Source organism: Polypterus senegalus, chromosome 16 (genome assembly GCF_016835505.1).
Source record: "Polypterus senegalus isolate Bchr_013 chromosome 16, ASM1683550v1, whole genome shotgun sequence".
Lineage (NCBI taxonomy): Eukaryota > Metazoa > Chordata > Cladistia > Polypteriformes > Polypteridae > Polypterus > Polypterus senegalus.
In genome coordinates this window covers 49,036,680-49,064,586 of record NC_053169.1, presented here as the reverse complement: position 1 = coordinate 49,064,586, position 27,907 = coordinate 49,036,680, and the positions used below count along the sequence as shown (strand labels likewise).

The 27,907-nt window shown below is 35.3% G+C and overlaps 1 protein-coding gene across 2 annotated transcripts in view; it reads left to right on the top strand.

The window, feature by feature from the left end:
* Positions 1-27,907, top strand: part of tarbp1 (TAR (HIV-1) RNA binding protein 1) — a 105,073-nt gene that overhangs the window by 48,902 nt on the left and 28,264 nt on the right. For both annotated transcript variants that reach the window (XM_039738150.1, XM_039738149.1), the window contains 10 exons: positions 1,825-1,986; positions 3,255-3,448; positions 3,574-3,826; positions 3,918-4,106; positions 9,858-10,048; positions 10,178-10,249; positions 15,560-15,680; positions 15,934-16,044; positions 19,877-20,026; positions 21,544-21,630. In XM_039738150.1, the coding sequence (XP_039594084.1) occupies positions 1,825-1,986; positions 3,255-3,448; positions 3,574-3,826; positions 3,918-4,106; positions 9,858-10,048; positions 10,178-10,249; positions 15,560-15,680; positions 15,934-16,044; positions 19,877-20,026; positions 21,544-21,630 (1,530 nt within the window). The remainder of the gene's footprint in view (positions 1-1,824; positions 1,987-3,254; positions 3,449-3,573; positions 3,827-3,917; positions 4,107-9,857; positions 10,049-10,177; positions 10,250-15,559; positions 15,681-15,933; positions 16,045-19,876; positions 20,027-21,543; positions 21,631-27,907) is intronic.

Below are 27,907 nucleotides of genomic sequence, written 5' to 3'. Positions count from 1 at the left end.
TGCAAGTTTCCAGTTGTTATTATGGTAAAGGTCAGTGTCTGATTTGATAACATATTCTGTGATGACATAGCCAGTGAGAAGAGTAAAGCAGAAACACCAGCTGGTGTTAGAAGTTGGAGAAAACAAACATCTTGGGGTTTCAAGTCCTAAAGTCTGCTCGGCACCACCTAGATGTTGTACAATAGTAGGTTTCCACCTGGGGGTCTGCGGCCCATTGGGGGCCAAAGCAGAGTACCAAGGAAGATGCAAGACAACCAAAAATACAGGGATGCCAAACCTATAAAAAAAAAAATGTTCGAGGCCTACTTCATCAATTTAAAAGCGTGTCACAAATGTCCTATAATGATTGTAAGTTTGTAATGACCCCCAATAAAGTGTGTTTCATATATAGGTTATATCCTTATATCACTTAACTGTATTACATTTGCACCTGGCAATAAAATGTACGTTCAGTTTCTAGATAGAGATCGAATGGACTCCCCACGAACACACAGCAGTTCAAGATTTAGTAGTTGCTTGCATTTATATGCGCAGCACAGTGCACTTTACCTATTAAAACATAGTAAGAATGGGAATGTGATGTTCGTTATGACCCAAAAAGAAAAAGTGAAAGAAGGTGCCATACCACACTGCCATAAAGAACTTCATTGTTTTATGGTTGATGTCAGATATGCAACAGTTTGATGAAACCGCTGGTAGCTAGATTTGAAACGCCCAGCTGCTGTCACTGCAGTTATTTTTAAAGCTGCTGGTATCGGGACTGAACATCCTTCTGCAGTTTACTTAACTGCTGTTACCACCCTACATAATGCTTTTGTCTTTGCTGTTGCATTTCCACTTGTGTTAAAAGTATCAATCACTGATATAAATGAGTCAGTACTGAATCCAGAGGATAATGAAGAAGCTTTTGCAATTAAGCTATAAAAATGTCTGTAAGGATTAATTCTGCATTTTTAAAAATACTTAATCGCATTATGCTTAATTTAAAAAGTAGTACTTCAGACAATCGTGTGAGTGCTTGGAACGTGAGTGGTGAAAAGCAGATCCTTCCCACTGTGCATTTATTCACATCAAAGTTGACTTTACAAACTTTCATTACAAGCAGTATGTTGATTCTTAATCAAACTAGTATATACCATTTGGATTTAAGAGATAGTCCTTTTCCTCTCCTATAACTTTAAACAAAGGGTTTATTGTGTTTTGTTTACACTTTGAATGTGAATATTCTAAGACTGTGGTAGGGTTGCTCTCAAGTAGCACAGTTGGCTTGGGAGTGCACAAGTACATGATCGCTGTCCAGTCAGATATTCAAAAAAATATTGGTAATAACACCTTTTAGAGATTACAGCAATCTAAGAAGTCAATCAACCATGGGGAAATGTAGGACATAGCACTGTAAGTTCTATGTCTTGCTGCTCCGATCTTTCAGAGTTGAACTTTTTTGTATCAAGCAGTTAAGATGCTGTCTTCTGGTAAAAATGGCATTACTAGGGTCATTTTTCTGTACATATATTTTTAATTAAAGTTTACTCAGATTAGTATTCAGAAACGTCTTGGATAGTTCCCAGGTTGCTAATTCATTACAGTTTATAATTAATCATTTTTAGATACCATACTTTCAGTTTTATAAATCTGATTAAGAGATTCATATATTTCTCTCAGAAGTTAATTTAGTTATAATGGGTTATTCAGAGGATTTTTGATTAGTTCTTTTTCATAAGCTGAACAGATATTTCATACAATTAGATCATAATTGAGAGTTATGAATTACAGTTTTTGGTGTTTATTTACTGATGACAGAGGTATAAATGTGCTTTTTTAAAGCTTTCAGATTTACCACGTTGCACGCTATACATTTCTGCAGCAAGGGCACTTATAAATCTCTGCATGATGAGCCATGGGCACAGGAAGTCTCATGCCTTGAGTTTCTTTGCTGCTTTAACAAAAATCTCAGTTCAGAACCTACTGGCAAGTGATCACAAGCAGGTGGGCAATTTATTTATAATTATAGAGTATTTTCTGCTTTGTTTAATTAGTTGTTGAATAAGCTTGATTCCTTATCCTCAACCGGTTATTTTTTATTTTTATTTATTTTTTTTTAATTTCATATTTGCAATCTGGTTGGGGAAATTTAAAATATGAGACTTTAAGAGTTAACATTGTAGATCTTATGTTTTATTTCGTTTTTGTTTAAAGAGCCATAACTGGCTAAGCTGATCCTTTACTGAAGATTTTATAGTATGTGTTAAATTCTGGTGTTTCAGCCAATCCTATATACACATCACATGACTGGTATTTAGAGCTGCCATGGATCCCTTACGTAACATGGAGAAACTGGTACTGTGACAACAGTAAGGATGTTTTAGCATATAAATGTCATCCTTTATTGATCTCATAATGTACTTATTACATGCGATTCTCTGCTTTACAAAGCCAATAAAAATTATATTATTTTAACTCTGAGAAACAAAACACACTTTGTATGTTGTGGGAAAATCCATATTTAGTGACTGCCACTATCAAATCCTGAATTAGACTTCACCTACCAACGTATTTAAACAATATTGATTCTTGCTTTGAATATTCCATGTTATTATTTGTACACAATATGTAGTTGTTAAACAGAGATGCTGGGTTGCGCCTTTGTATAAGTGACAAAACATATATTGCTGCACATTTGTGATTTTGTTTTCTTTTTTCTGTTTCTGTACGTTATAATGTTATAGAATTATATCTCTTCATATGACACATTTCATTTAAAGCCTGTTTAGACTACTTTTGCTTCTACTACTATTCTACCATTTTATTAGGATTACTTTAAAAGAGACTTTAGATAAGAAACTTATGTGTTACTTACTTAATCTATTTCGTGGCAGCAGTAAGAGCAAGACAAGGATCAGTCTTGGTTAAAACATTAGTCTGTATAAAATTTTCCTCTGTAATAAAAGGATGTGTATACAATTTTCAAACTTTGTTAGAACATATAGAAATAGAGCCCAAGCTAGAAATGTTTTAAGCACTGGGTCATGCAGCTTTTGAGAACTTCATTAATTTAGCCAAAAACATATCTCAGAATTTCATAGTTCCACACTAATTTGTAAGCTCAGTTTTATCTTTATTAATATTAGGTTACTTGTATAGCTTAGCTCAGTAAATAGATGATTTTATAGAGGTGTACACCTTATACTCGATTGAAGGATCTGTGTTATTTTCTTTCCCCTTACATTATAATCATTGATTATTTTTCTTTTCAGGAATCACAGCTGTCAGCACAAATACAAAAGATGGTCAGTATGTCTTCTCTGTCTTTAGTGTGTGAGTTGCTCCATCATAATGTGGATTTGCAGACTGATCTCAATGACAGTGTGAATCAAATTGTAACTTACATTTCCTCCATGGAGTTAAACACAACATTATTAAAACCTACTTGCTGTGATGAAAATCAAAGGTAGGATAATTAATGTATAGAAGTTACATTTGAAGTGATTAACTATGGATAACTAAGCAGATGAAGTCTATTCTTTTTCTGAATCTAATGGGGACATTTTTTTTTTTTTTTTCATTTAATTGCAGTTCTGATGAAAATAGAAGCTTCCAAGGCTGGGGCAAGGCAGCAGCACGATACATTCATGATCAGTGGGCCTGCTTGCATTTTGTATTAGATGCATACTGTAAAACCAGTGAGCCAAAGGAAACAGTGGGTCCTTTCATGTCTGTTTTAGATGGACCTTCAGCCACCATGCTCTTGGCTATTGATGCTTTAAGTATTTTGCCCTCAGATCAGGTTCTGCCTGTACTTGCTTGCATGAAAGTCCTTGCTCCCAAGGTAGGATTTCAGAAATGTTTAATTGAAAGGCATGAAAAGTGCAAAATAATTGTTGCTAACAGTTTTCTTCTCAATTAAATATTACATTTAGATCTTGGCTACAGATGCCTTACTGTGTACTAAATCTATGAACCTTGCTTGGAAAGTCATCCAGGACCTTAACAGCAATCCTCATGATTTTTGGCCAGCCTTAGAAGCCTTTATTCAGTTTGTATTTGATGTCCATCTGCTTTGTGTTCCATTTAAGAATGAAAATATTATTTGTAATAAAATTAAGCAGGTAAGATAACTTTTAAGTGATCGTTTAATATTTACAAAGTATTTTACTGTCAAGTAAGAAAAATTAAAGATGCTTTAAAATAACAATATTGTATTTTACATTGGTGTTTTATATGTCTTATTAACAACAAAGCATTACTTTATTGTTAGTTGTTAATATTTCAGGTGGACTTCTGTAGATATCCATGACTATCCACCTTGCACACATTGCATTGGCAAGGTATGTGTAGCACTTGTTGAATAACAAAATTATTATTTTTTTCTGGAAGATGTTAATAGCAAAAAAATATATTTGGCATATTTTGAAGAAATTTTTTGGTGTCTACCTGAAGACTGGTTAATAGCTACCACTTTCTTCTGGTCTCCCTATTCATTTGTTTGAGTTTGACACCAGTGAAAAAGTCATTTAATTTTATATTGTTCAAATTCATTGCACTTGCTTGTGGTCTTTTTCTCTATACCATAAATCTTGTTGTCTTGGGGATTGCTTCTTTAAAAAAAATGAATAACACTAAGCCTGTGAAAACACATTTTAATAGTCTGACAAGAAATTGGTATTTTAATATTGCAAGTGTCAAATAAAGAATGACAGTAGAATATAATGCAAGTAAATCAATAAATGGTGTTGTATTATAGCAGCCAAACCTAACAATTAAAGAGTCCTGATTCATTATGTTTTCTCGGTCTTATTGATGATAAATATTGTGCCATAAAAAGTATTTATCCACTTGGATTGCATATTTCTCACAGGAAAGTTAGACATATTATGTAGATAGTATTTACTACTATACAAGTAACTTAATATTAATATAAGTTTCTCACTGTACCTAAATACAGGTTAAATTTGATATTCTCTTGCTCTGAGCTTTCACGAGGAAAAATCTATTATTAATTTCAAACTTCTGCTAAAAACACATCTTTTCAATGAGTATTATTCTTTTTCTTGTATGTAATTTCTACTGTCTTGTTAATGTGTGTATTTAATTGTAAAGTGTCCTTGAGTGAATGAAAGGCACTACATAAATAAAACTTATTATTATTTATAAGAGAGTCATGGAGACAACAAATTCTGATGTTCCTTTCATTTGTTTTCCTGTAGTATGTAGTCAGATGTGCAGCATTCCAGTGAGGAAGATGTTATTATTTCAATTGTGAATGCATCCAAAATAAGGTCATAATTAGGGTTAGCTATTTGAATATTTTGATACAAATATTGGTTGTTTTTTTTTCCTGTTTTTCCTGTCCATTTGCTAAACTCTTATACTGGCTTCAACAGTGCTAGGCTTAGAGTAAATTTAAACCACAATGAACAGTGCATCTAGAATAGCCATAATTTGGCCTAGTTAAAATATATACATACAGTACTATATGTATGAAACCATAAGAACACAGGTCCAAAAAGAACTCCAGGTAAACCTATCCAGTGATAAGGGGATAGTAAAGCAAGCAAAGCAGAATCAGAGATATATAAATTGCTAAACATGAAGTACTGTAGAATCCCAAGAGCCAAACAAGAGATCAAAAACACAAAAGTGTAAGATCAAAGCAAAACACTGGACCTAGTGGCTTTCACAAATGTAAGATTGCACAAGGTTATTGCTGGGAGATTTCCTTTGATTTTCACAGGAACAGGTCCCTCTGAAATAGAAAGAGATAATATTTGAACAGGCCTCACTTGAACAGAAAGTAGCAAGACTGCAGCAAGAATCTCTGGAACAATCATGGTCAAATCTGGAGTAGAAGAACAGTTACTAGCAAAAACATAACAAATTAGATTAGATAATCCATTACTCCCAAGGGAAAATTCACATTCATACTGCAGCTGAAACATAAAAACAAAGATATGCAGTAAAAGGACAAATACAGCCATATCAATTGATTGGTAAATAAATAAATAAATGTAATTTGTGCAAAAATTTCAAAATGAACTTAAACAGTACGTTGGGTGGAAGCATTGATTTGCCTGATAGCAGTGGGCAGAAAAGACCCCCAGAGACACTTCTTAGCACACCGTGGTGCAATGAGCCTGTGGCTAAAAGTGTTCCAAGGCAGCACCTTCTGGAGGGGATTTGATTTTTCATGATGCAACGCAATTTTGCCATCATCCCCTTTTCCACAACAGCTTCCATTGTTTCCAGGGTTTGCCCTGTGATGGAGCAGGCTTTCCTGATACGTTTATTCAGGCATTGTGATCTTTTGAGCTTAAGTTATTACCTGAGTTGTGATCCAAAAGTATGTAAGATGACTGGAAATACTACAAGTTGTACTTTACAGTGAGATGGAATTATTGTAAACCTAACCACTATCGTAATATTTGTTATCTGAAGTTGATCAGAACTAGTACAAAGTTGACAGGTGTTTATTTATATATTATAAAAATATACACTTGCATTGGGGATACTTCTTGGACTTTGGAAAAATCAGAAAAAGTTTGGTTAATAAAGAAGAATAATTAAATGATTTTTTTTCAGGAGACAGTGGCTTTTACTGATGCATACTGTATGCATTTATTTAGTCAGCTTTATAAACAAATCTGGCACAGTAGGACAATCGTTTTTGTTTGCTTCCTCCAAATTATATTAATGTGCTTCTTTGAAAAAACTGCATACAGTACTATCAAATAAAAGATAATATCATAAGTTTATTCTAACACAGCCATAACTTTGAATTACTTTGGGTATGGAAGTATATTCACTGAAAACAAGCTTTTTTGTTTTATTTTGACTATATAAGCAGGGGCTGTTGCTGAGGGTACACTGTTTCTAATAACGTGTACCCTTGATATTTTTGTATGCGCCTGGTTTTGTTGCTGGTCTATTTCTTTCATTTGTTTTCAGAACCTTAGAACTGTATCCTGGCATGCTATGGAAAGTGTCCTACAATAGTTTGCTGTTTTGTAAGGTGTTGTGTGAAATAAAGCTTTGTTGATTTTCTGCTAGCACTAAAGGGACCAGGTGTTCACATTGTGATAGGCCCACTGTGCAGTTTTCTCATAAAAGAAATAAAATGATGAAGTTATCTTTAGGTACTTAGTTTTTGTTCACAGTCTAAAGGAAACATTTAGGCTCACGGGTGGCTATGACATTTTCTGCTTGTTAACATGTATTCTCGTTTTCTAGCCTGTACTTAGTTCTGCCAGGGTAAAGCTGCAGCTCCTGTGACGTTTGAAAAGGGAAGTTTAGAAAATTGACTAGTTTATGGCTATCTATAAATCTCAGCAACAGGGTGACTTTCTGGGGCTTACAAGCATAATGTGTGCTGTCATAATTCATGTGCCAATTGCTTAAGCACTATAAAATTGCTAATTTTAAAAGACCATGTGATATGTTTGACATATTGTGTTTAATTGCTAATTCTGATCAACTACTTTTAAACCTGTGATATGTCAATATGCCTGACTTTAACAGGGTAGAAATCATTGCTCAGCTTTACTTTTAAGTATGCAGTTCTAACTTTTTAAGCACTTTATTGCATTTGCTGCTTTACCCCAGACTGGCATTCATTCTGCTAAGAACACTGTAGCACTTCTTTTCTGTTTTCTTTACCTAGTATTTATTTTGCTTTAGTAACTGATGATTATTGCCTTGAACAAGATAGACTTTGCCTGTTAGAGGTTGCCTATTACTGAACATTAATGGATTGGCTCTTTAGCTATTGTGAGGAGAAAGCTTTAGTGAAAGGAACTACTGCCTGGCAGAGTCCTCTTTGTGAAAGTGCGTGATCTTTTGGTTCCATCCTCCCAAGCTTCAGTTTTCAAGTTAAAGTGTGAATGTATCAAATGCAATTTGAGCAGCACCAGAAGTAATTGATCATCGATTTGTCATGTGGATGTTTGCCTGTGATTTTGAGAGACATTTAATTAGAGTAACTGTAAAGCACATGTGTGTAAGGCAATGTAAAAATATTATTCTGTTCCAATAAAAATTAAAAGAAACATAATTCTATTAAATTCTGCAATTGTGGTATTAAGGTGTCCTTATTGTCCTGTGAAACTGTATATCTGTGTATTAAAGCAGTGGGTTACAGAATGGCCTGCACAATTTGTGGTGTATGAATAAAATGTATTATTATTATTATTAGTTGCATTTAATATTACAGCTGCCACAACATACTAATCATGAAAAGTGGCGATTACTTCTTTCTATTCAGTATAAACTGCTCTCAATGTCAAATGAGTGCTATAATCAACACGGATACACTCAATGTGTTTATATGCACACACTTATAACACACACAAGTAATCTTCTGGAATTGTCTTTTGACAAAACATTCTCAAGTCATTAATCTGCGCAAAAAAGAGTTTCAAGCATCATCAATGGTCACTGTGAATCTGAAAATGAGCATGATGACTGTGGTAGTTTTCTTGTGTTTTATAAATGTTTAGTCAAATTGACACTATAAGTATAGGTTTATGTTACTGGAATGCACTCGGCAAAATCTTTTCTGCTTGGCTGTGCCAGTGAGCCCTGCAAAGGACCAGCCCAGTATGTTTGCTTCTTGCCTTACACCCAGTGCTGCTGGAATAATAACAATAATAACACAGATGTTTTTGCTCCAGTGTTATAAATATCATGTTAGGTTATTTGCAACTTAAAAAATAATCAGGCCACTTAACAATTGTTACTTTTTATACATTACCCTGCTGCTCTCAAGATTGTGTTGATGAGTTTAACACTACACGATTAGCGCATCAACCTAAAGTTAGCCATTTCTGAAATATTGAGATAAATTATTTCAGCTAGGAGAAAGAATAATGTAATTGCTGAACATTTGCACCTGGAAATGTATTTAGTGGGCCCTTCTACCTGTGGCTACAAAAAGTATGAGCAAAGCAAATATATGAGCGAAGTACAATGGATATCGCAGACTACAAAATCCTTAGTGGTAACCCAATTAAAGGTTTAAATGGCAATATATTCAAATTATGTGTGGGGAAATCTACCACTATCAGTCAGGTTTCTTAGAGGCCAATAACTCGATTTCTTTAATTAGAATAAGCGTTACCATGGGATTTTAAAAATCGGGTTTCTGTGAATAATCAGGTTATTGAAACACATGTAAATGCATTGATATACAAAGTGAAAGTGCATTGATGAATCAGAAGCACACACCTCACTTATTACAGGCAACCATGCTAAATGCTTTCTTGTGAGTCCAATCCCTAACCCCATCTTTTAAAACATGTGCATTTCTTTCACAGTTCACTGTAAGAGATAAAGGAATGGAGGTGGTTGGTTGTTGAGCTGGAAAAGGACCATTGGTTCCTTCCACGGGTGGTCCAGCTATTGCCTTCATCAACCACTCCCATCCGTTTCACAGATTCCTGGCAGCTTCAGCAGCATTCTATGTGACAAGGTGCAAGAGAAGTCAAACAGTTTTACAGAGGCCACTTTTAAATTTATTTTGCAATTATTGTGTGTACTACAAGGGTGCATGTGCTTAAGCTAAATAGTAACCGTGAAAGATAACGTGATTATAATGTAAATCACTGTTATCTTAACAGCAGTTTATTTCCTCATTATAAAAATTTATTATTTTGCCTTTGAGGGATTTTTTTTTTAAACCTAATTTTCTGCAGAATAAGTGGAAAACTTCTTGACCAGGCTAACATGATTTTAAAGGTTGTTTCCTTTTGTCTTGTACACCATTGACAGAACTAAGCATAATCAATTACTGAGCAAAGTTGTTACCAGATGTCTTAGCAAAACCTTCCATTTGCTGTGAAAATGTGTCTTTTACTTGTTTATTTCAGATTGCATTGCAGTTAACTGATATGTCACAAACAAAAACAGGAGTCTTCAATGTATTGATAAAACACTGTAGTCAAATATGGATGGCATCAACTTCTGAAAGTGTACAAAATCCCTTCGGAAGTGCATTGAACCACATTCAAATCTTTGTTGAAGCCTGTATTTTTGGGCCTGTTTTCAGGAGAGATCAGAGGTATGATGTATTGTACAGTCCACTTTGTCTTTTTTGTATAGTGATTCTTTTGTTGGGTTGATTTTTAGTAAATGTTGAAAGTGTGTGTTTGACATTTTATAATGTAATAATTTGTTTTTTTATGTTCAGATTGATGCAAGATGTAAACAGTTATGTAGAACAGCTTGGAGAAGATTGTGCTGCAAACATGGCTATTACAAGGTTAATTCTTTTCCATCAGAATTATAAATGTTAATTTTTACATATTGTGAAAGTTGGTTTGTTTCATATTTTAATACTTTATTATTTCAATTCAGTTTTTTCTTAGCTGCTAACTTATTTCAGAGCAACAGTATGGTCATAATGCACTATTTCCTGCATGTATAATTCTGCCGTATGCAACCAATGTGAATGGATTGTTTATAAAATGTCACATTTAGGTCCACTGCAGCAGATAATCATGCAATACTGTATTAATCTGAATTGTTACAACTTCAGGATCACTGATTTTTCTGTAAGGATAGTTTAAATCATGTTCTCCCCAAGTCTGCGTGGGTTTCCTCCAGGTGCTCCAGTTTCCTTCCACAGTCCACAGACATGCAGGTTAGGTGCATTGGCGATCCTAAGTTGTCCCTAGTTGGTGCTTGGTGTGTGTGTGTGTGTGTGTGTGTGTGTGTTTGCCCTGTGGTGGGCTGGCGCCCTGCCCAGGATTTGTTCCTGCCTTGCACCCTGTGTTGGCTCCAGCAGACCCCATGACCCTGTGTTAGGATAAAGCGGGTTGGACACTGACTGACTAGTTTAAATCATCTTAACTTTTTTTTTGTTGTCTCAGGCTCTATCAAGATGTCTAAAAATATGTGACATAGTAAAATCCTAATAATGCATTAGTTGTATGCTAAAAAAATTGCTTTTACTCCTGTATTTGCATGGTATTCACGTTCAGTTCCAAAAGTTTGCCATCAAAGCGTCATACATAAAGCTGGAGCAATGGTCAGTAGTTAAAGTACAGTAATCCCTCGCTATATCGCACTTCGACTTTCACGGCTTCACTCTATCGCGGATTTTATATGTAAGCATAACTAAATATATAACACGGATTTTTCGCTGCTTCGCGGGTTCTGCGGACAATGTGTCTTTTTACTTCCTGTACATGCTTCCTCAGTTGGTTTGCCCAGTTGATTTCATACAAGGGATGCTATTGGCAGATGACTGAGAAGCTAACCAATCAGAGCACACAGTTAAGTTCCTGCGTGCTGAATGCAGTGTTAACCAGGAAGTCTCGTCTCGCTCATTCAGCATCAACGTGTTTCGCTGTGTTAAGAGTTGTGCTCTTTTGTTTTTATCTTTGTGCATAGTCAAGCCCTTCATTATGGCTCCAAAAAGATCTGCTACTGCTTCAGGGGCCGTGCCCAAGCAAAGCGGAAGATGTTAACGATTGCCGAAAAGGTAAACGTTTTGGATTTGTTGAAGACTACGATTCTTTTTATTTAAAAAGTAGGAAAGGAATATAAGATCAACGGCCGCAGTGTCCTTTTAACCAGGGTGCAAAACAAGTTGTAAGTGGATGTAATAAGGCAGTAGTCTGGATGGAATCTGCTTTAGGGATTTGGATTGAAGAAGAACAACGACGGTGCTACACAGTCGCCTGAAGTGGCTCCTTTGGAAGAGCTGTGACGCTCTCCTTTGTTGTGCAGTAAAATTAAACTCATTGTTATCGGACAAGTCATCGTGTCATTGTTGGTGAGTAACCATAATTAATTTTCTACTTGCAGTACTTAGTACATGTACGTACGTTTAGTGTCACTGTACACACATTTACTGTATACTATTTTTCTTGCGTTGTACGTATTTATTGCTGGTGGCCTGTCTATCGTAATGGCTGTAACATGTGATATCGGAGACACTCAATATCTTTAAAATAATATTTAGGTTTTACTGTATATAAACAGTGTGTTTATATACATAATTTCAATGAATCTTACCTAATATCTAAGAGAATACAAAGGGATTATGCTGTATAACTCTGCGGGGAATATTTATAAACAGTGTGGGAGAGTTTATAAGGGATTAAAATATATAAAAATAACCTTACAAACCTATGGTTTCTACTTCACGGATTTTCACCTATCGCGGGGGGGTCTGGACCGCAACCCCCGCGATCGAGGAGGGATTACTGTAAATTAATAAATGTTCTTCCACTGCACTTTCTCTTGTTTTTATTAATCATGATTATATAATGGGTGACATAGCGTTACACTAATTAGCAGTTCTGCTCTGAGCTGCACTGTCCTGGGATCAAATTCAAGTTTGGGCTTTGTCTCTGTAGCTGCACAGTAGGCTTGCTTATTTAAGTTGAGTTGGGTTTTTTTTTTCCATATGCTGCACTTTCCTTTCATATTTCAGTGCGTTTACTTGGTGGGCTGGTAAATCAGCTGTTTCTGCGTTATTATACTATATGAGTAAGCAATTCTTGTGTCAGGCTGGTGGACCATTTCAGTGTTGTCTCCAGAATTTCCACTTGATTCTTGAAGAACATTCTTCTACTGTCTGTAGTCCTGTAACTTTTGTTTAGAAATAGAATGAATAAAATAACATCAACAACATTTATTTACGTAGCACAGTTTCATACAAAACATGCAGCTCAAAGTGCTTTACAAGAAGTTAAAGAAACAAAAATCAACCGCAAGGAAAAAAATAAAAACAATGAAACCTTATAAAATACATATAAGTAACAAAAATAGAAGAGTCCTTAAGCCTGGTTAAAATGAAGTAAAGTAATTTATGTTCGAAGTTTGAATGGTTATAGCAGTAATTCTGATGCTGTTTTCAAAGGCCAATGGGTGGAGTGGAAAATAAAAAAAAAAAATCCAGCTGGTGAAATGCTGGGTAAAAAACAACTGGAGGGTTTTCAAGGCCAAAAGATTGCCTGGCCTCCCGTGGATATTATACCAAGCATAAATGTGATAAAATAGTTATTATTAATATCACATATCATTCTAGAAGAGTATGTACAGTGGGTCTCATCAAAAGCTGTAATGTCCACATTCCTTCTGTCAACATCGGTGCTTTAATCAGATGGCAGTGGAGCAAGGTACCATCCAGCAAAATGAGAAAATGGACAAGATGATAACATTAGTAACAACTACAGATCTTTTAAGTACAGTGGTACCTTGGTATACATCCTTAATCTGTTCCAGATCCTTAGACTTATACCAAACAAATTTTTCCCATAAGAAATAATGGGAAAATGATTAATTTGTTCCCATGAAAAAAAATCCTATTGTTATTGGCATATTATACATTGATGGGGTTGTATAAAATAATTTAAACACTGCTTAATACTAAAATACATAAATATAAAAGCAATTAGATGAAATAAATGAAAATGACTTGTCCGATAACAATGAGTTTAATTTTACTGCACAACAAAGGAGAGCGTTACAGCTCTTCCAAAGGAGCCACTTCAGGCGATTGTGTAGCACTGCCGTTGTTCTTCTTCTGACAGTCTTCAATCCAAATCCCTAAAGCAGATTCCATCCAGACTACTGCCTTATTACATCCACTTACAACTCGTTTTGCACCCTGGTTAAAAGGACACTGCGGCCGTAGATCTTATATTCCTTTCCTACTTTTTAAATAAAAAGACTCGTAGCCTTCAACAAATCCAAAACGTGTACCTTTTCGGCAATCATTAACATCTTCCGTTTGCACTTGGGCACGGCCCCTGAAGCAGTAGCAGATCGTTTTGGAGCCATAATGAAGGGCTTGACTATGCACAAAGATAAACACAAAAGAGCACAACTCTTTACACAGCGAAACACGTTGATGCTGAATGAGCGAGACGAGACTTCCTGGTTAACACTGCATTCAGCACGCAGGAACTTAACTGCGTGCTCTGATTGGTTAGCTTCTCGGTCATCCGCCAATAGCGTCCCTTGTATGAAATCAACTGGGCAAACCAACTGAGGAAGCATGTACAGGAAGTAAAAGACACATTGTCCACAGAACCCGCGAAGCAGCAAAAAATCTGCGTTATATATTGAGTTATGCTTTCATATAAAATCCACGATAGAGTGAAGCTGCGAAAGTCGAAGCGCGATATAGCAAGGGATTACTGTACAGGTTCAAACTTGGCCCTTTTTTTTTGAAGGCGCGTGCCCAGTATACCACACGTGTTGTTCTAGCACACGAGTCGTATTCCAAACAAAGGTCGTATACCAAGCAAAATATTTCGCCTCTAAACAGGACGTATACCAAGTTGGACTTATTCCAAAGCAGACATATACCGAGGTACCACTGTATATGATATTGGAATACATACTACAGTCAATTCGAATAAGTGCCAAAATAAAATGGAATTATGAAAATTCCAAATTAAACAAATGGGCTTGAAGGACTGACTGTCCTTGCCCAGCTGAGTTAAATTATTTTAGACCACATCAATCCAGTCATGCCAGACTTGCAGAATGATATTATATTTTTGTATCTCTTGCATATTTTAACTCCATCTTTTTATTCTGTCTTATGATCTGTTCTTGCTGTAGCTTCATAGCTACAGTGAGGCCATTCACCTAAAGTGTGTAACATGAAAGTAATATTTGAATTGCTAAAACTTTTCAGTTTTTCTATATTTTTACTCGGATTTATGGAGTAAGCTAATTTTTAAGTGCTCTTCTCTTTGGTGTCTTGTTATAATTGGGCTTCATTATTGTTGAGAGTTCCAATGCTAACTTGTATAATATATCCTGTATCTGTTAAAGCCTTGCTGACATACTGTAAATGTCTTCAGTATTAGCTGTAACTTTCCAACACAGTTGGAGGCTGCGGGTCAAAGACTGCCAACTCCATGTCTCAGGTATACAAGAAGACAAACTCCAGACTATTAAAAATATTAAAACAAAAATATGACATTTTTTTGGCTTACAATATGTGTTAACTTTTTTTTTTTACTGCTAAAAGCACTCATTGCTTTACATTTTCATCAGAACGTCTTAGGCCTATTTGTTTAACTTGTAATAAATGAAATGAATTTCCAGTATTTTTATTTTGTATTCTGTACTAGATTCTGAAGCACTAAAATAAAAAGGAAAAACCTGTTGTTTATTTAATTAATACTTATGATGCAGCATCATTATCTAGCTTTAACTGTAAGCCAGTATTTGGCCAAACGAGCTTTTTGAAATCTTTTAAATGGTTCCAATTTTTAATTATATAAATATATATATTATGTTTAATCTTGTTATTAGTTCTTTGAAGCTATTATTTGCTTTGTTTCTTAAAGAACTTTGCAGTGTAGTTTACTTAGTAATGGAAAAGAGCCCCATTGTAATACTATGCCAGAAACACTGACCATTCAAACATCCAAATACTTTTTAGCTGTGTGTTTATTTGTTTGTTTGTTTGTATTATTTTATTGTCAGCTACATCAGCAACCAAGAATGCTATAACTGTAAATATCCTAATTCTTAATTACTTGATATAACATAAGTTTATTGTTTATATTTAAACTTTCATAATTAATCTTTTGTGCAGAGAAAATAGAAATGACCAGCTACCACGAGTTTACGCAGTTAATTTCCTGTGTAAGTTAAACCAACGTGATGAACTGCATAAAATGTTTATTGAAAATCTTGTTCTTCATTTGCTAAACAAGGTTAGTTTGAAAGTCTCACTGGAATTAAGTAAGTAATGTATGCATGTATTCCATTTATTGGCTATTCTAGTAGACATTATTCAATCAGACTTTTAAGATTTTTAAATGTATATCATTTTCAAATAAAATCAGTAGTAGTATTTTAAATGTTTTTTTTTTGTGCATATACAATTTATTTTGGAATTCATTCTTTTAGAAATGTGTTATTCTAATAAAAACCTAACTTTTATTTGCCTTCTATATTTCCTTACAGGATGAAATAGTTTCAGATTCTAAAAACCGATATTATGGGAATTCCCTGCAGCACAGAATCAAAAACAGGCTGTGGCAAATACTACTTCTTGTTCTTCCAAAACTTGATGAAGTAAGAAGCTTTAAACACCTCAATATCTAAAGTAAATTAAGTTATTTTAAAGTAAGACTGTGACAGTTTTGTTGAGTGTAAGGGCTTATTTGTAGACTTTATTCCCATCACATTTTAAACAGACTATTTTACTAAACTGGGTATTGTGTTTTTTAACTTCTGCCGCTATCATGAACAATTCACTATCTGTGACTTGTGGGCTGCATGGCACTGATAATGTCTATATATGTAAAAGTAGGTACTTTATGTCTTATTACAGCACAGACGTAGAAAACATTGAAGGCCCAAAGCACAATTTAGTAATAATACCTATAGCAACAGAACATTTTGGGGAAACAGTAAAATTAAGAAATACACAAAATTACCAAAAGTATGTGGACATCCTCTCCAAATTCTTAAGTTCAGGTATTTCAGTCATAACGGATGTATAAAGCCAAACACATAACCATGCAGTCTCCATTGACAAATGTTTGGCAGTAGAGTGGGCTGTACTGAAGAGCTTGGTGACTTTAAACATGGCACTGTCAGTGTATGCCACCTTTGTCACAAATTAGTACATAAAATGTCTGCTCTGCTAGATCAGCACTGGTCAACTGTAAGTGTTAGTATTGTGAAGGAGAAGTGTGTTGGAGCTTAGCCACAAATTGGTAGACCATGTAAACTCACTGAACAAGGCTGATGAATGCTGTAAAATTCACCTCTCATCTGTTGAATCTCTCAGAACAGAGCTCCAAACTGCCTCTTAAAGCAACATCAGCATAAGAACTATGCATCTGGAGCTTCATGACATGGGTTTGACAAGTTTTGTGTGGAGGAACTCGAGTGGCCTGCACAAAGCCCTGATCTCAACTGTATAGAACACCTTAGGGATAAAATGGACTGCTGATTGTAAGCCAGGTCTCCTCATCCAGCATTAGTACCTGACCTCACAAATGCTAGTTTGACTGAATGGACACAAATTCCCACAGACATGCAAATTCTTGTGGAAGATTGTGAAGCTGTTAGAACCACAGACTAAGTGGTAACTCCATATCAATGGTCATGATTTTGGCATTGGATGTCCAACAACCTCAAAAAACCTCAAAGAGGCATGGTAGTAAGGTATCAAAATTTTTTCAGCCATAGGGTGTAGGTTTGCTCTTCCTCTTCTTTTCCCACTTCTATGTGAAGTCAATGTGCTTGATCAACCTTCTCCATACAATTCAATCCTGCACCTCCTCTTTAGTCAAATACTTGTTCCTCCTCCTTCTTTTGCTTTATTCATCCTCCTCCGGTTTGGCCTCCCTCACTTTCACTTCCCCTGTACTTCCATTTCCATCACTGTTTTGCCCATATAGTCATTGTCCCATCATTACTTGTCTATACCACTTCAATCTACCTTCCTGCACTTTCTTAGATATCTCTCCCACTTTTCTTGTCCCTCTGATAATCTCATTTATGTTGTCCTTTTTTGTAACTCCGCATATCCATCTCAACATTCTTATTTCTGCCACGTCTTAACATCTTCTCCTGCACTCCCTTTACTGCCCATTTCTCAGCTCCATACACAATTGCTGGTCTTATGATTGTTTTAAAGATCTTTCTTTTAATCTTCACCTTAGTTCTTCACTCACACAATACTCCTGATACCTTCTTCCAGTTGTTCCATGAATAAATTCATCCATTTATCCATCTTGGGCCACCATTGATCCTCGATATTTAATCATCATTAAACTTCAGATGATCTGTCTTCTTCCTATTTATCTTCAATTCTTATCTTCCAAAGCCCTTCCTTCTTCCGCCTTCCTATCCACTTCTTTTTTTCGGGTGCTTCACAGCACAATGTCCTCTGCAAAAAGCCTGTTCCAGGGGGACTGGTCTTTTATCCCACGAGTCAATACATCCATAACCAGATAAAAGAGGTAAGGACTTAATGAAGATCCCTGGTGTAGACCTACTCCTACTGGGATCTTGTCTGTTACCCCAACACTGCTTTTAACCCAAATCCTCACTCTCTCATACATATCCTGGACAATCCTCACATACTTTTCTTGTAGTCCTTTTCTCTCTCTCTCTCGCACCTCCAGACTTTTAACAGGGCACTCTATCTACACTCTACACCATAGGAAGTGTATGCTACAGTGTAGGTTTACACTGATAGATATATATTGTAGATACTGATTGAAATACCACAGGAACTAGAATGTTTATTGGTGTCTGGTTTTACAAGGAAAAATTCTATATGAGGCATTGCAGCCTGTTATGTTTTAAGCGATTACTTAAAATGTAACAGGCTGATATTTATGTAAAAAAAACACAGCTCAATTTCTGGATTGAAGCTGAAATAAACAATAAAAAAATAAGAAAATGAAGTTCGATCAGATGGCACTTTGTGTCACAGTAATACTGTAATTTGAAAAGTTAAAAATAAAATTACAACAGCTTTAAAAGCAAATGGAAATATGGATTTTGATGAGGTCATATTTCATCATCTTTCACACAAAGCCCATATATAATTTAAAAAGGAACAGCATACCCGCATACAGTATTGTCAATTAATAATGAATCATTTGTTGCTCACACATAATCTGAACATACCTTAAATTTGAATTCATTGCCAGAAGTGTTTAGGGTGAATAGTGGTAGAACAAAGTACCAACTTGGAGTTATTAGTAAAACATCTTGGAGTTTAATGGATGAGAATGTGTGCATGTTAGTTTTTAGGAGAGTATTCTGGTAAACTAGAAATGTACTGTGATTATTTCAAAATTTAATGTTATGCAGATTGATAAAGAAAGTGTCTGTAATTGGAAAGAATTTTAATTACGTCATTATGTCTTGCTCAGTTTAAGTTGTAGTGATTGTTATTTTTGTTGTAAAGCAAGCAAAGAAAAGAATTTGAGAAAGAGAAGGAAGAAGTACTGTGCTAAAGTGTGCTAGTCTTGGTACACTAAAAAGATCTCTGTAAGATTTTGGTTTGATAACAGACAAGTGTGGCACATAAATTAGTTATTGACCCAACAAAGATATTTTTTCCTCATCTTCACATAAAACTTGGACTGATGAAAAATTTCCTGAAAGCAAGAAACACAGTATGATAAGGATTTTGATATTTAAGACATTATCAAATGATGTCAAGATTAAGGAAGGCATTTTTGTTTTGAAGACATTCCCAAATCTGACACATCATTAATGACAAGTGGATTGAAAATCTCCTAGTATGACCAGAGGAAATCACATGGAAGGTGTTCAAGGGTGTTGTTGAGAGTTTTCTTGGCAACTTCAGAGCACCAGACTACATTTAGCTGGTTGACAACATGCTTCACACATTTTAAACCATGAAGTGCAACATGTTGTTAAAGATGTATTTTCTCCTTTCACACTTGGACTTATTTCCTGCTACTCTTGATGCAGTCAGTGACGAACATTATGAAAGGTTTCATCAGGACATTGCAATGATGGAAAGTGGTATCAGAGCAAGTGGAATCCATCAATACTGGCCAGATATTGGGGGAGTCTGAAGCGAGAAACATCAGAAGCTCAGTACAAATGAAAGTGAACAGCAAAACATTTTTAGCCCAGTTGGACAAATGCAGTGTGTCAGCATCATTAAGTGATTTAACACTCTAAATTCATCAAAAGTTAACTTTATGTTTCTTCAAATTCCTATGTGATACAATCAATCTGAAATTCTAGTTATGTTCAGCTTGAAGCTGTCTATAATAATCCTCAAAACATTTTCAAGATGTAAAACAAATTTAAAAAGTGTGTTGCCCAGTGTTCTACAACCTTGTTGATCAAACTTATGCCCTTCCACTAAAAATGTAACATTGTATTCATTATTTTGTGCTAGGTATTTTTGATTCAAATCCTGGACAAAGTTTACAAGGCTGGATTTCGTAATAATCAACCATCTGTGAAGTACCTTATTGAGTGGTTTATCATTTTAACTCTGCATTACTACCCTAAACATCTTCATAGTTTCTGGGAATGTTTCAATTATGTAAGTAAAATCAACAGTATGCAAAAGTGAGGTCATGGAATTAAGTTAAACTAATAGTGCAGGCTTGTGTTTTTAAAGGTAAAAGTTTAGATGAGCCTCCTTTACAAAAGCTAATTTTCTTTTTAATTTAATGTAGGGTTTATTTTGTTTTTTTTTTATAACTTATTAAAGAGGATGTTGACCCATTTTGTGATGATTAAACTTATATGGACTATGCTAATACACCACAATATTTTAGTATTATTGCTTTGATTTTTAAAAATGTATTTACCGATCTATTCTGTGTACCCGGTGATTAGCAGTATTCTCAGGGAGCAGGATGGACTGGCATCTTTTGTTGCAGGATTTCCAGGTAGTACACCAACTGTGGAAGTTATATTTTGAAATATCATTTCCCACATTTGAAAATGTTAAAAACAGAAAATAACAGTGAATTTATAGTACTGAAATAATAGAATGAATGACAATACAGCCAAAGGAAGCAATGAGCTGTCGGTTTATAAAATACATTCTTTAAGATGTATTTTGATGTTGGATTAGTTTAGAGTATCTTATAAATATATCTTTTCCTACAAAGAACAGATAAAACAACTGATCTAGAGTTTAAACACTGGCCCTAAGTTGTATGAAAGAGCCCATACTGTATGTGAAAAGGGTGAACTTATATTATGTTTTTGTATGAAGAGTTGTAATTTTGTTTAGTGAAAATTTTGTATTTTCTCACTATGATTTTAGTTGTGTATACAAATTGAGAGCGTCATACTCCTGTGCCCCTAAGTTGGGGACATAAAGTATCGGGACAGAGGGCCAGTGGGACAACAGTTGATATAACAAATAAACAGGTTTATTTACTGCAAGTAAAAAGGTGTATTTATTGCAAAAATAAAAATGTTATTTAGAGACAAAATAAAAAATGCACACAGACACTGCAATAATTAAGATGAAAATCAAACAAAAAAAGCATTGTTTAAAAAAAATGTTGTTCATCACATGGCACACGCTTTTAAAATAAAAAAAGTCTTCCATACATAAAAACAAAAAGAAATAAATCAATCCCTTTTTAAAGAGCTCCAAAGAATCAGCCCTGAAGTAAAAAGAATGTTTATTGTGCTTTCACTCTCCCTATGCAAAAAAAACCAAACATACACAGAGGGAAAGCTGGCTTGCCCAGGCATATCGGAATAACGGTCTATTCCCCTGCCTGTAACTCACTCTGCAGCTGAATTAATTCTTTGCGTACTGACCTTCTCCTGATCTAAACTGAACTCCTTCTCTGGCGAAAAGACTTGGCTTTTATCCTGGGTCAACCATCACCTGACCTAAGTCTAACACTCCTCTCTCTCCCTGGTCACATGCCTAATGCCTTATGTGTATATAATGTGAGAAATGAAGGGTAATAATGAGTAGTTTTACTTAAAAGTTTTCTCAAATTTAAAAAGTAATTAAAGAACTTTGTTTTAAAATTTATTTTCAGTTTTGGAAGTTTTTAATGTTTTTATTTTTTTCTTCCAATACAGGACCAAGTAAAGTCAAAAACTAGTATATGTACATTTCTTTCTGTTTTATCACATTGTGATGTCGTTTTGCTGAATTCCTCTGACAAGGTATGTTGTACATCTATTATATATATATATATATATATATATATATATATATATATATATATATATATATATATATATATATATTGCTTATCAAATAATTTTTAGTTTATTAGTCTTCATGTGACTTTGAACTGAATAGGTGGTGTAGAATAGGTGTTTGAATGGATGGTTGTATTCACTATAAGAAACATTTTTGAATACACAATAGTCCATCCATTCCGGTTTTCTACATTATTGTATACTTTACAAAGTAAACATTATAAGGTCTTTAACAACATATAACAGTATCCCTGAGTAAGCAAATAAAACAAAAATTTGATCCCCATTTTATTTGTTAAAGCAATTTATACATAAACATCACAAATACATTTTTTTTAAAAAAAACTCATACAGTTCTTTATGTGAATACATAAAGGAATGGTGGATCTGTGGCTAAGGGTCTGTGCTGGTATCTGGATATGTTGGTGGGTCAAATCCCATTACTGCCAGAAGAGATCCTACTCTGTTGGGCCCTTAATCAAGGCCCTTACCCTGAAAATTGCTCCAAGTAAATTGTACAACAGCTGACCCTGCACTCCAGTCCCTCAAGATCATGAAAGATAGACCATTTCCAGCTGGAGTATAATAAAGTAGATCAAATCAAAAGTCAAATTTCTCTTTGGACTCCATATCTGGTTATGTGATTTTCAACAATACCTTCACCCAGACATTTAACACCAGTCTGTCCACACTCTGGGGAGTAATATGTCAGACTCCTTACCTGAATAGGTTTTGACTTTGTGATTTCAAACATGAATCGCTTATTTCAGTCCCTGGCACAGCATCTTACTGTGATGTGGATGTGAAATTCTGCCAATCTGTTACAAAGGTTTAAATCTGATTTCTTACACCCTTTCTGATGAAGAGTATTTTTGGTCATTGGCTTGCTGCACAACCCAGATGTGTTTCAACTTGAGCTAATTAATGGATCTATGGATAAGGAACACAATTCATATTTCTGTAACTAAAAGCAAGTTGCCTGAGTGTTTGATGCATGCAATCACATTCTAGCAAAGACACTTCCACCAGATTGTTTGCACATTGTATCATTAGATTTTACCATAAAAAAGGCACATAATTGCTAGAAAACTTCACTTTTGAGTAATAAGTCTATGGGACATTATTCCATTAGTGTTGTGGCCTGGAGAGGGCACACCAGCTCCCCAATCCCGGCACAGACAGATTCCACAAGCACAATACAGGGTTTATTCAGCTGTGGGAAACTCTTCCAAGACACCCAAGGCACCGCTGCAACCCAGGGGTGCAACCATCTAGCAATCCATGGGAGATAATGTCCTGTGCATGCCCTCTCCCCAAGTCTTTCCAGTAAACAGGTGTCCCCGCCAGGTAAGGGCCCTGGCTGTCCGCCATAGTATTAAGTATTATTCAGGAGCATTTTGATAAGCAAAGTGAACAACATGTCCAACCTGCCATTCTGTTGTTGATCTAAGTTTGTGGATTTTTAATAGCTGAGTCATGAACACTGATGTTAACAAAGATTACAGAGACAGACAGATTACTAATTGTTGTTTTAAGATTCTGTGTAACTTAATGGAAAACGTTGTGCCTTTTTTCTAGAAAGAAAAAGAGGATAGAGTTTTTAAATGGGCATTTGCCTCTAAGAAAGCAAGTTTCTAAAAAGAGTTTTGACAAGCATAGGCTTTTTAACCTGGCATCTTTTCTATTGACCTAGTTTTTTGTCTTGGTAGAGTAATATGTTACTCTACTTTCCCCTTTTGTATTATTAATGTGTAGTCTTTGTCAGAATGCCTCAAATCTCACAGACTTAACCACTGTTTATAAGGTATTGTACCATATTACTTCTTCCCACCTTCCCTTCTACATTCATAACCTCAGGCAATTAGATGTTGTAAAAGAAAAGTAGGAGTTAAGTTATAGTTTAAATAATGTATTATTGATAATATTCATAAATAATAACAATATGCAAAGTACATTAGAATATTGGCAACCATACAACCTGATAAATGCTGATATGTAGTTTCAGGCGGCACACAGACTTGTAGTTACTTTAAATGCCTCTAGTTAAGGCATCATTTTTGGTTAGCTTTCTTCAGAACAGGCCGCATGCCTGTCTCAATATGGCTGCTGAGATGTACTCTTTATTGTGTTGTCCTTTTCAGTTCATGGTGTGTGAGATGCTCCTTCATCAGTTGTTAAGAGAGGGAGAGGTAGAGCAAGTTAATTTGTAGATTCTCTGTCCAAACCCTACAGCCAATAGGGCATCACGGTACTTAATGGTTTCAGGCAACTTTAGATTAATGGAGCACACAATCATTTTCACACCTTCCCCCAAAACCATTTGTGGAGCTGATGTTTGCCAGCTAGGCAGTCTGGCTTTCCTGTGGGGTTGACTGAGAGATTCCTTCATTTGCCAAACTGGTTTGAGGCACTTCCCCCAACCCTGTCATAAAATTACAAAGAGAGGGTGGGAGTACTTAACCATATAGATAAAGACATACAAAATATTTATCAACTTATGTGCAAAATTTCACACCACAACACCTAGTGTTTCTAAAATATTGTCAAGACAAGGTTATATGGTTTCAGGGTAAAGCTTTCAGTTACACTGTTTGGGTTTTATATGCCTGAAGTTCTACGAAGAATCATATTCTGACTCTACCTGTAATAGAATATCATCTGTTTGCTCATGTTCTTGATGAAGAAAGTATTTTAATGTAATAGATTCTACCTTGCTTATTTATAATTCTTAACACTTTTTTGTCATGTCGCCTATGAATGATTGGAATCCGTTTTTACTTACAGTTCATATTATGCAGTCATGAAAATAAGTCTCTTAGCTCTTGTCTGCCCTTTTCTCCATGTTGTTCTGTCCTGCTTGTAATCTAAAAACTGGAATTCCAGGTGTGCCCTCAGACATGGGCTGTACAGGTTTCAAATGACCTGTTGTGACTCTAAATGGCATGTTATAGAACTCAACATCCTGTTAGCCCTTTTAATTTCTTTTGTACATGGTATGGTTAAAGGCACTTAGCGGTGAGAGGAAAAGTAAAAGGGATAGCGTTTTGCCGATGTTAATGGCTCAGCGACTTTGTCTTTCTTCTAAGGTTTTGTTTTGCTGACGTGTTGGCCTCACTTGTGTTAGTAGCTAAGCGAGATTTCTGTTTCCTCTAAGGTGGAGCCTTTACCCTGACTCCACCTCTCACTTCTGGGCCGGACAGACACACACACTTCCATATACGTATATATTGCTTATCAGATAATTAAATAAATAATATATATATATCAAACTCCATTTGCCACATCTCTGCCACACATCTCTGTGAATATCTGAATTTTGACCAGGTTTTTTTTTTTTTAGGATGTTCAGAATTTGCAAGTCATTAAAATTGAATGTCATTAGAAAATTGATCTAGTTTAGTTAATTACAGTACCTTTTGTCCATATGTTGTATAGAAGCTCAAAAAAAGCAAGAGGTCCAGCTCAGACCCCAAGCAACTCCACCCATTCCTAAATAAAAAAAAAAATGCTGTATTTGTTGTTTAAGTCATTTCTGCAGTCTGTTCCCTGAGACTATAATTGATAAATGTTCTTTGATGGGGAACCTCATCAATTGCTTTTGGGAAAATAACATGCACTGTGTTGGATGCAACAAAATAATCAAATGCTTTTGTTGTTTCCTCTTAAAAATACAAATTCACCTATATTGACTGTCTGCTAACACACATGTACAGGACTGGTATTCTCATGTGGCACTTGGTGCCACTGCTCTACTTCTAAGTTTTTTCCCTGCTATGGAAAAATCTTCTCAGATAATGGAGCACTGGCATCATCAGGTAGAAGGGTCCTTTCATCGGACTGGCTGGCCCAGCACTGACTCAGCTGTAGACGTGTTAGTAGAGGGGAGACAGGATGTTGGATGAGGTCTCCAGGACTCTGACTGTGTCTGGCTTATCTGACTACTTTTTGACAATCTCACCCTGATTCTGCAATTAACTGATGGACAGTTACATTTAAGTTAATTAGTTTCTACTTTGTGTTGACATATTTGATCAAATTTGTATCCTCATATGTGATAGTTATGTATTTAATGTGTGATATCAATTATTCTTGCATTTTGTCTTCAAGTTTGTACTGTTGTATTTTATTTCTAAGGTGGCAAAGATACTGTAGATTGGCCATCTAGGTCTGTGAAGAGGATTACTTGTGGTCTGTTTTGTGTGTTATATTTACCCAATTTTTTGACACTCATTGCATGCCTTACCTAGCTGGAAGGGGGTCTCTCTGTGAATTGCTTTGCCTAAGATTTATTCCCTTTTTTTCTTACAAAGGTTTTCCTTTCTTAGGGAGTTAAGGTTGGGGGGCTGTCAAAAAACAGGGCCTATTAAAGCCCATTGAAGCATTCCTTATATAATTGTGTGCTTTGCAAGAAATACATTGTTGTTGTTGTCAATGCTTTTCCTTCTTTTTTGTTATAATTGGTAACATTAATTTTGGTATAGCACATGTAAATCCAGCTGGCCTCTTGTTAACAAAGTCAATCCAAATGACAGTACTGTAGTTTTTTCTATCTACCAGTCTTTGCGAGTTTTGGCAGTATGCAATGATTTTGATTTTTTTTTTTTTTTATTTATTAATTTTATTACAATCAATACATAGCAATCAAGTTTTTACAAAAAAAAAAGAATTATAAGAACAGATCGATCCCCACCCTTGAGAGAGAGAGCAAGCCAAACGGTGTAAAATTTAAGGCTTGTAAAAATACCTAAATCAACAAATTCTCTGTGCTTTATAAAATCATTTCAAAATATTACTGATTAGATCCTGCCATGTTTTGAAAAAAGTCTGCACAGATCCTCTAACTGAGTATTTGATTTTTTCCAATTTTAAATAATATAACACATCAGTTTCCCACTGACTTAAAAGAGGAGAGTTTGGGTTCTTCCAGTTTATCAGAATAAGTCTGCGTGCCAACAGTGTAGTGAATGCAATCACAGTTTGTTTGTCTTTCTCCACTTTAAGACCCTCTGGAAGAACCCCAAACACAGCTGTTAATGGGTTAGGAGGGATTGTGAGTCCAAGACTGTCTGAGAGGTAATTAAAAATTTTTGTCCAGAATAATGTTAATTTGGAGCAGGCCCAGAACATGTGACCTAGTGAGGCTGGGGCTTGGTTGCAACGTTCGCAGGTTGGATCATGCCCTGGAAACATTTTGGAGAGTTTTAGTCGAGACAGATGTGCTCAATATATAATTTTGAGTTGTATAATTGTATGCTTTGCGCATATGGAGCTTGAGTGAATTCTCTGCATTGCTACTTTCCACTCCTTTTCTGATATATTAATTGAGAGGTCATTTTCCCAGTGTCCTCTTGGATCTTTGAAAGGAAGGGATTGTAAAAGGATTTTATATATTGTAGAGATGGAGTCTAACTCCTTGAAATTGAGCAATAATTTTTCCAGCGTGGATGAGGGTGCAAGATGAGGAAAATCTGGAAGGTTCTGTTTAACAAAGTTCCTGATTTGAAGATAGTGAAAGAAATTTGTAGCTGGAATGTTAAATTTGGAATGTAATTGTTCATAGGATGCAAAGACGTTGTCTATATAAAGATCTCTAAGCAAGTTAATTACAAATTTTTCCAGATATTAAAACTGCATATGTTTGTGAGGGTTGAAAGAGGTGGTTCTTTTGCAGGGGTGCCACAGAAAGAAGCTTCTCCGTCTTAAAATGCTTTCTACATTGGTTCCAGATTCTAAGTGAGTGGAGCACAATTGGGTTATTAGTGTATTGCCGATAACGTGTGTTTATTGGAGCACAAAGCAAGGAATACAAAGAAGTACTGCAGGATTTTACTTCTATTGCGGTCCATGCCTGTATATGTTCTTCTATTTGTGTCCAGGTTCTTATCGACTGTATATTTGCCGCCCAGTAATAAAACTGGAAGTTAGGTAGAGCCATGCCGCCTTCTGCCTTTTGTCTTTGTAGGGTCGCTCTTTTGATGCGTGGATGTTTAGAATTCCAAATAAATGAGGTTATTGTTGAATCTAATTGCTTAAAGAACGATTTATTAATGTATATTGGTATGTTTTGAAATAAAAAAAGGAGCTTAGGAAGAATATTCATCTTAACAGTGTTAATTCTTCCAGCTAGTGTGAGATGAAGGGTTGACCATCTATGCAAGTCTTGTTTAATTTTTTCCATGCAGACGACGAAATTTTGTTGATTTTGATTTTTGAAGATATCTGATATACCACCTAGCTT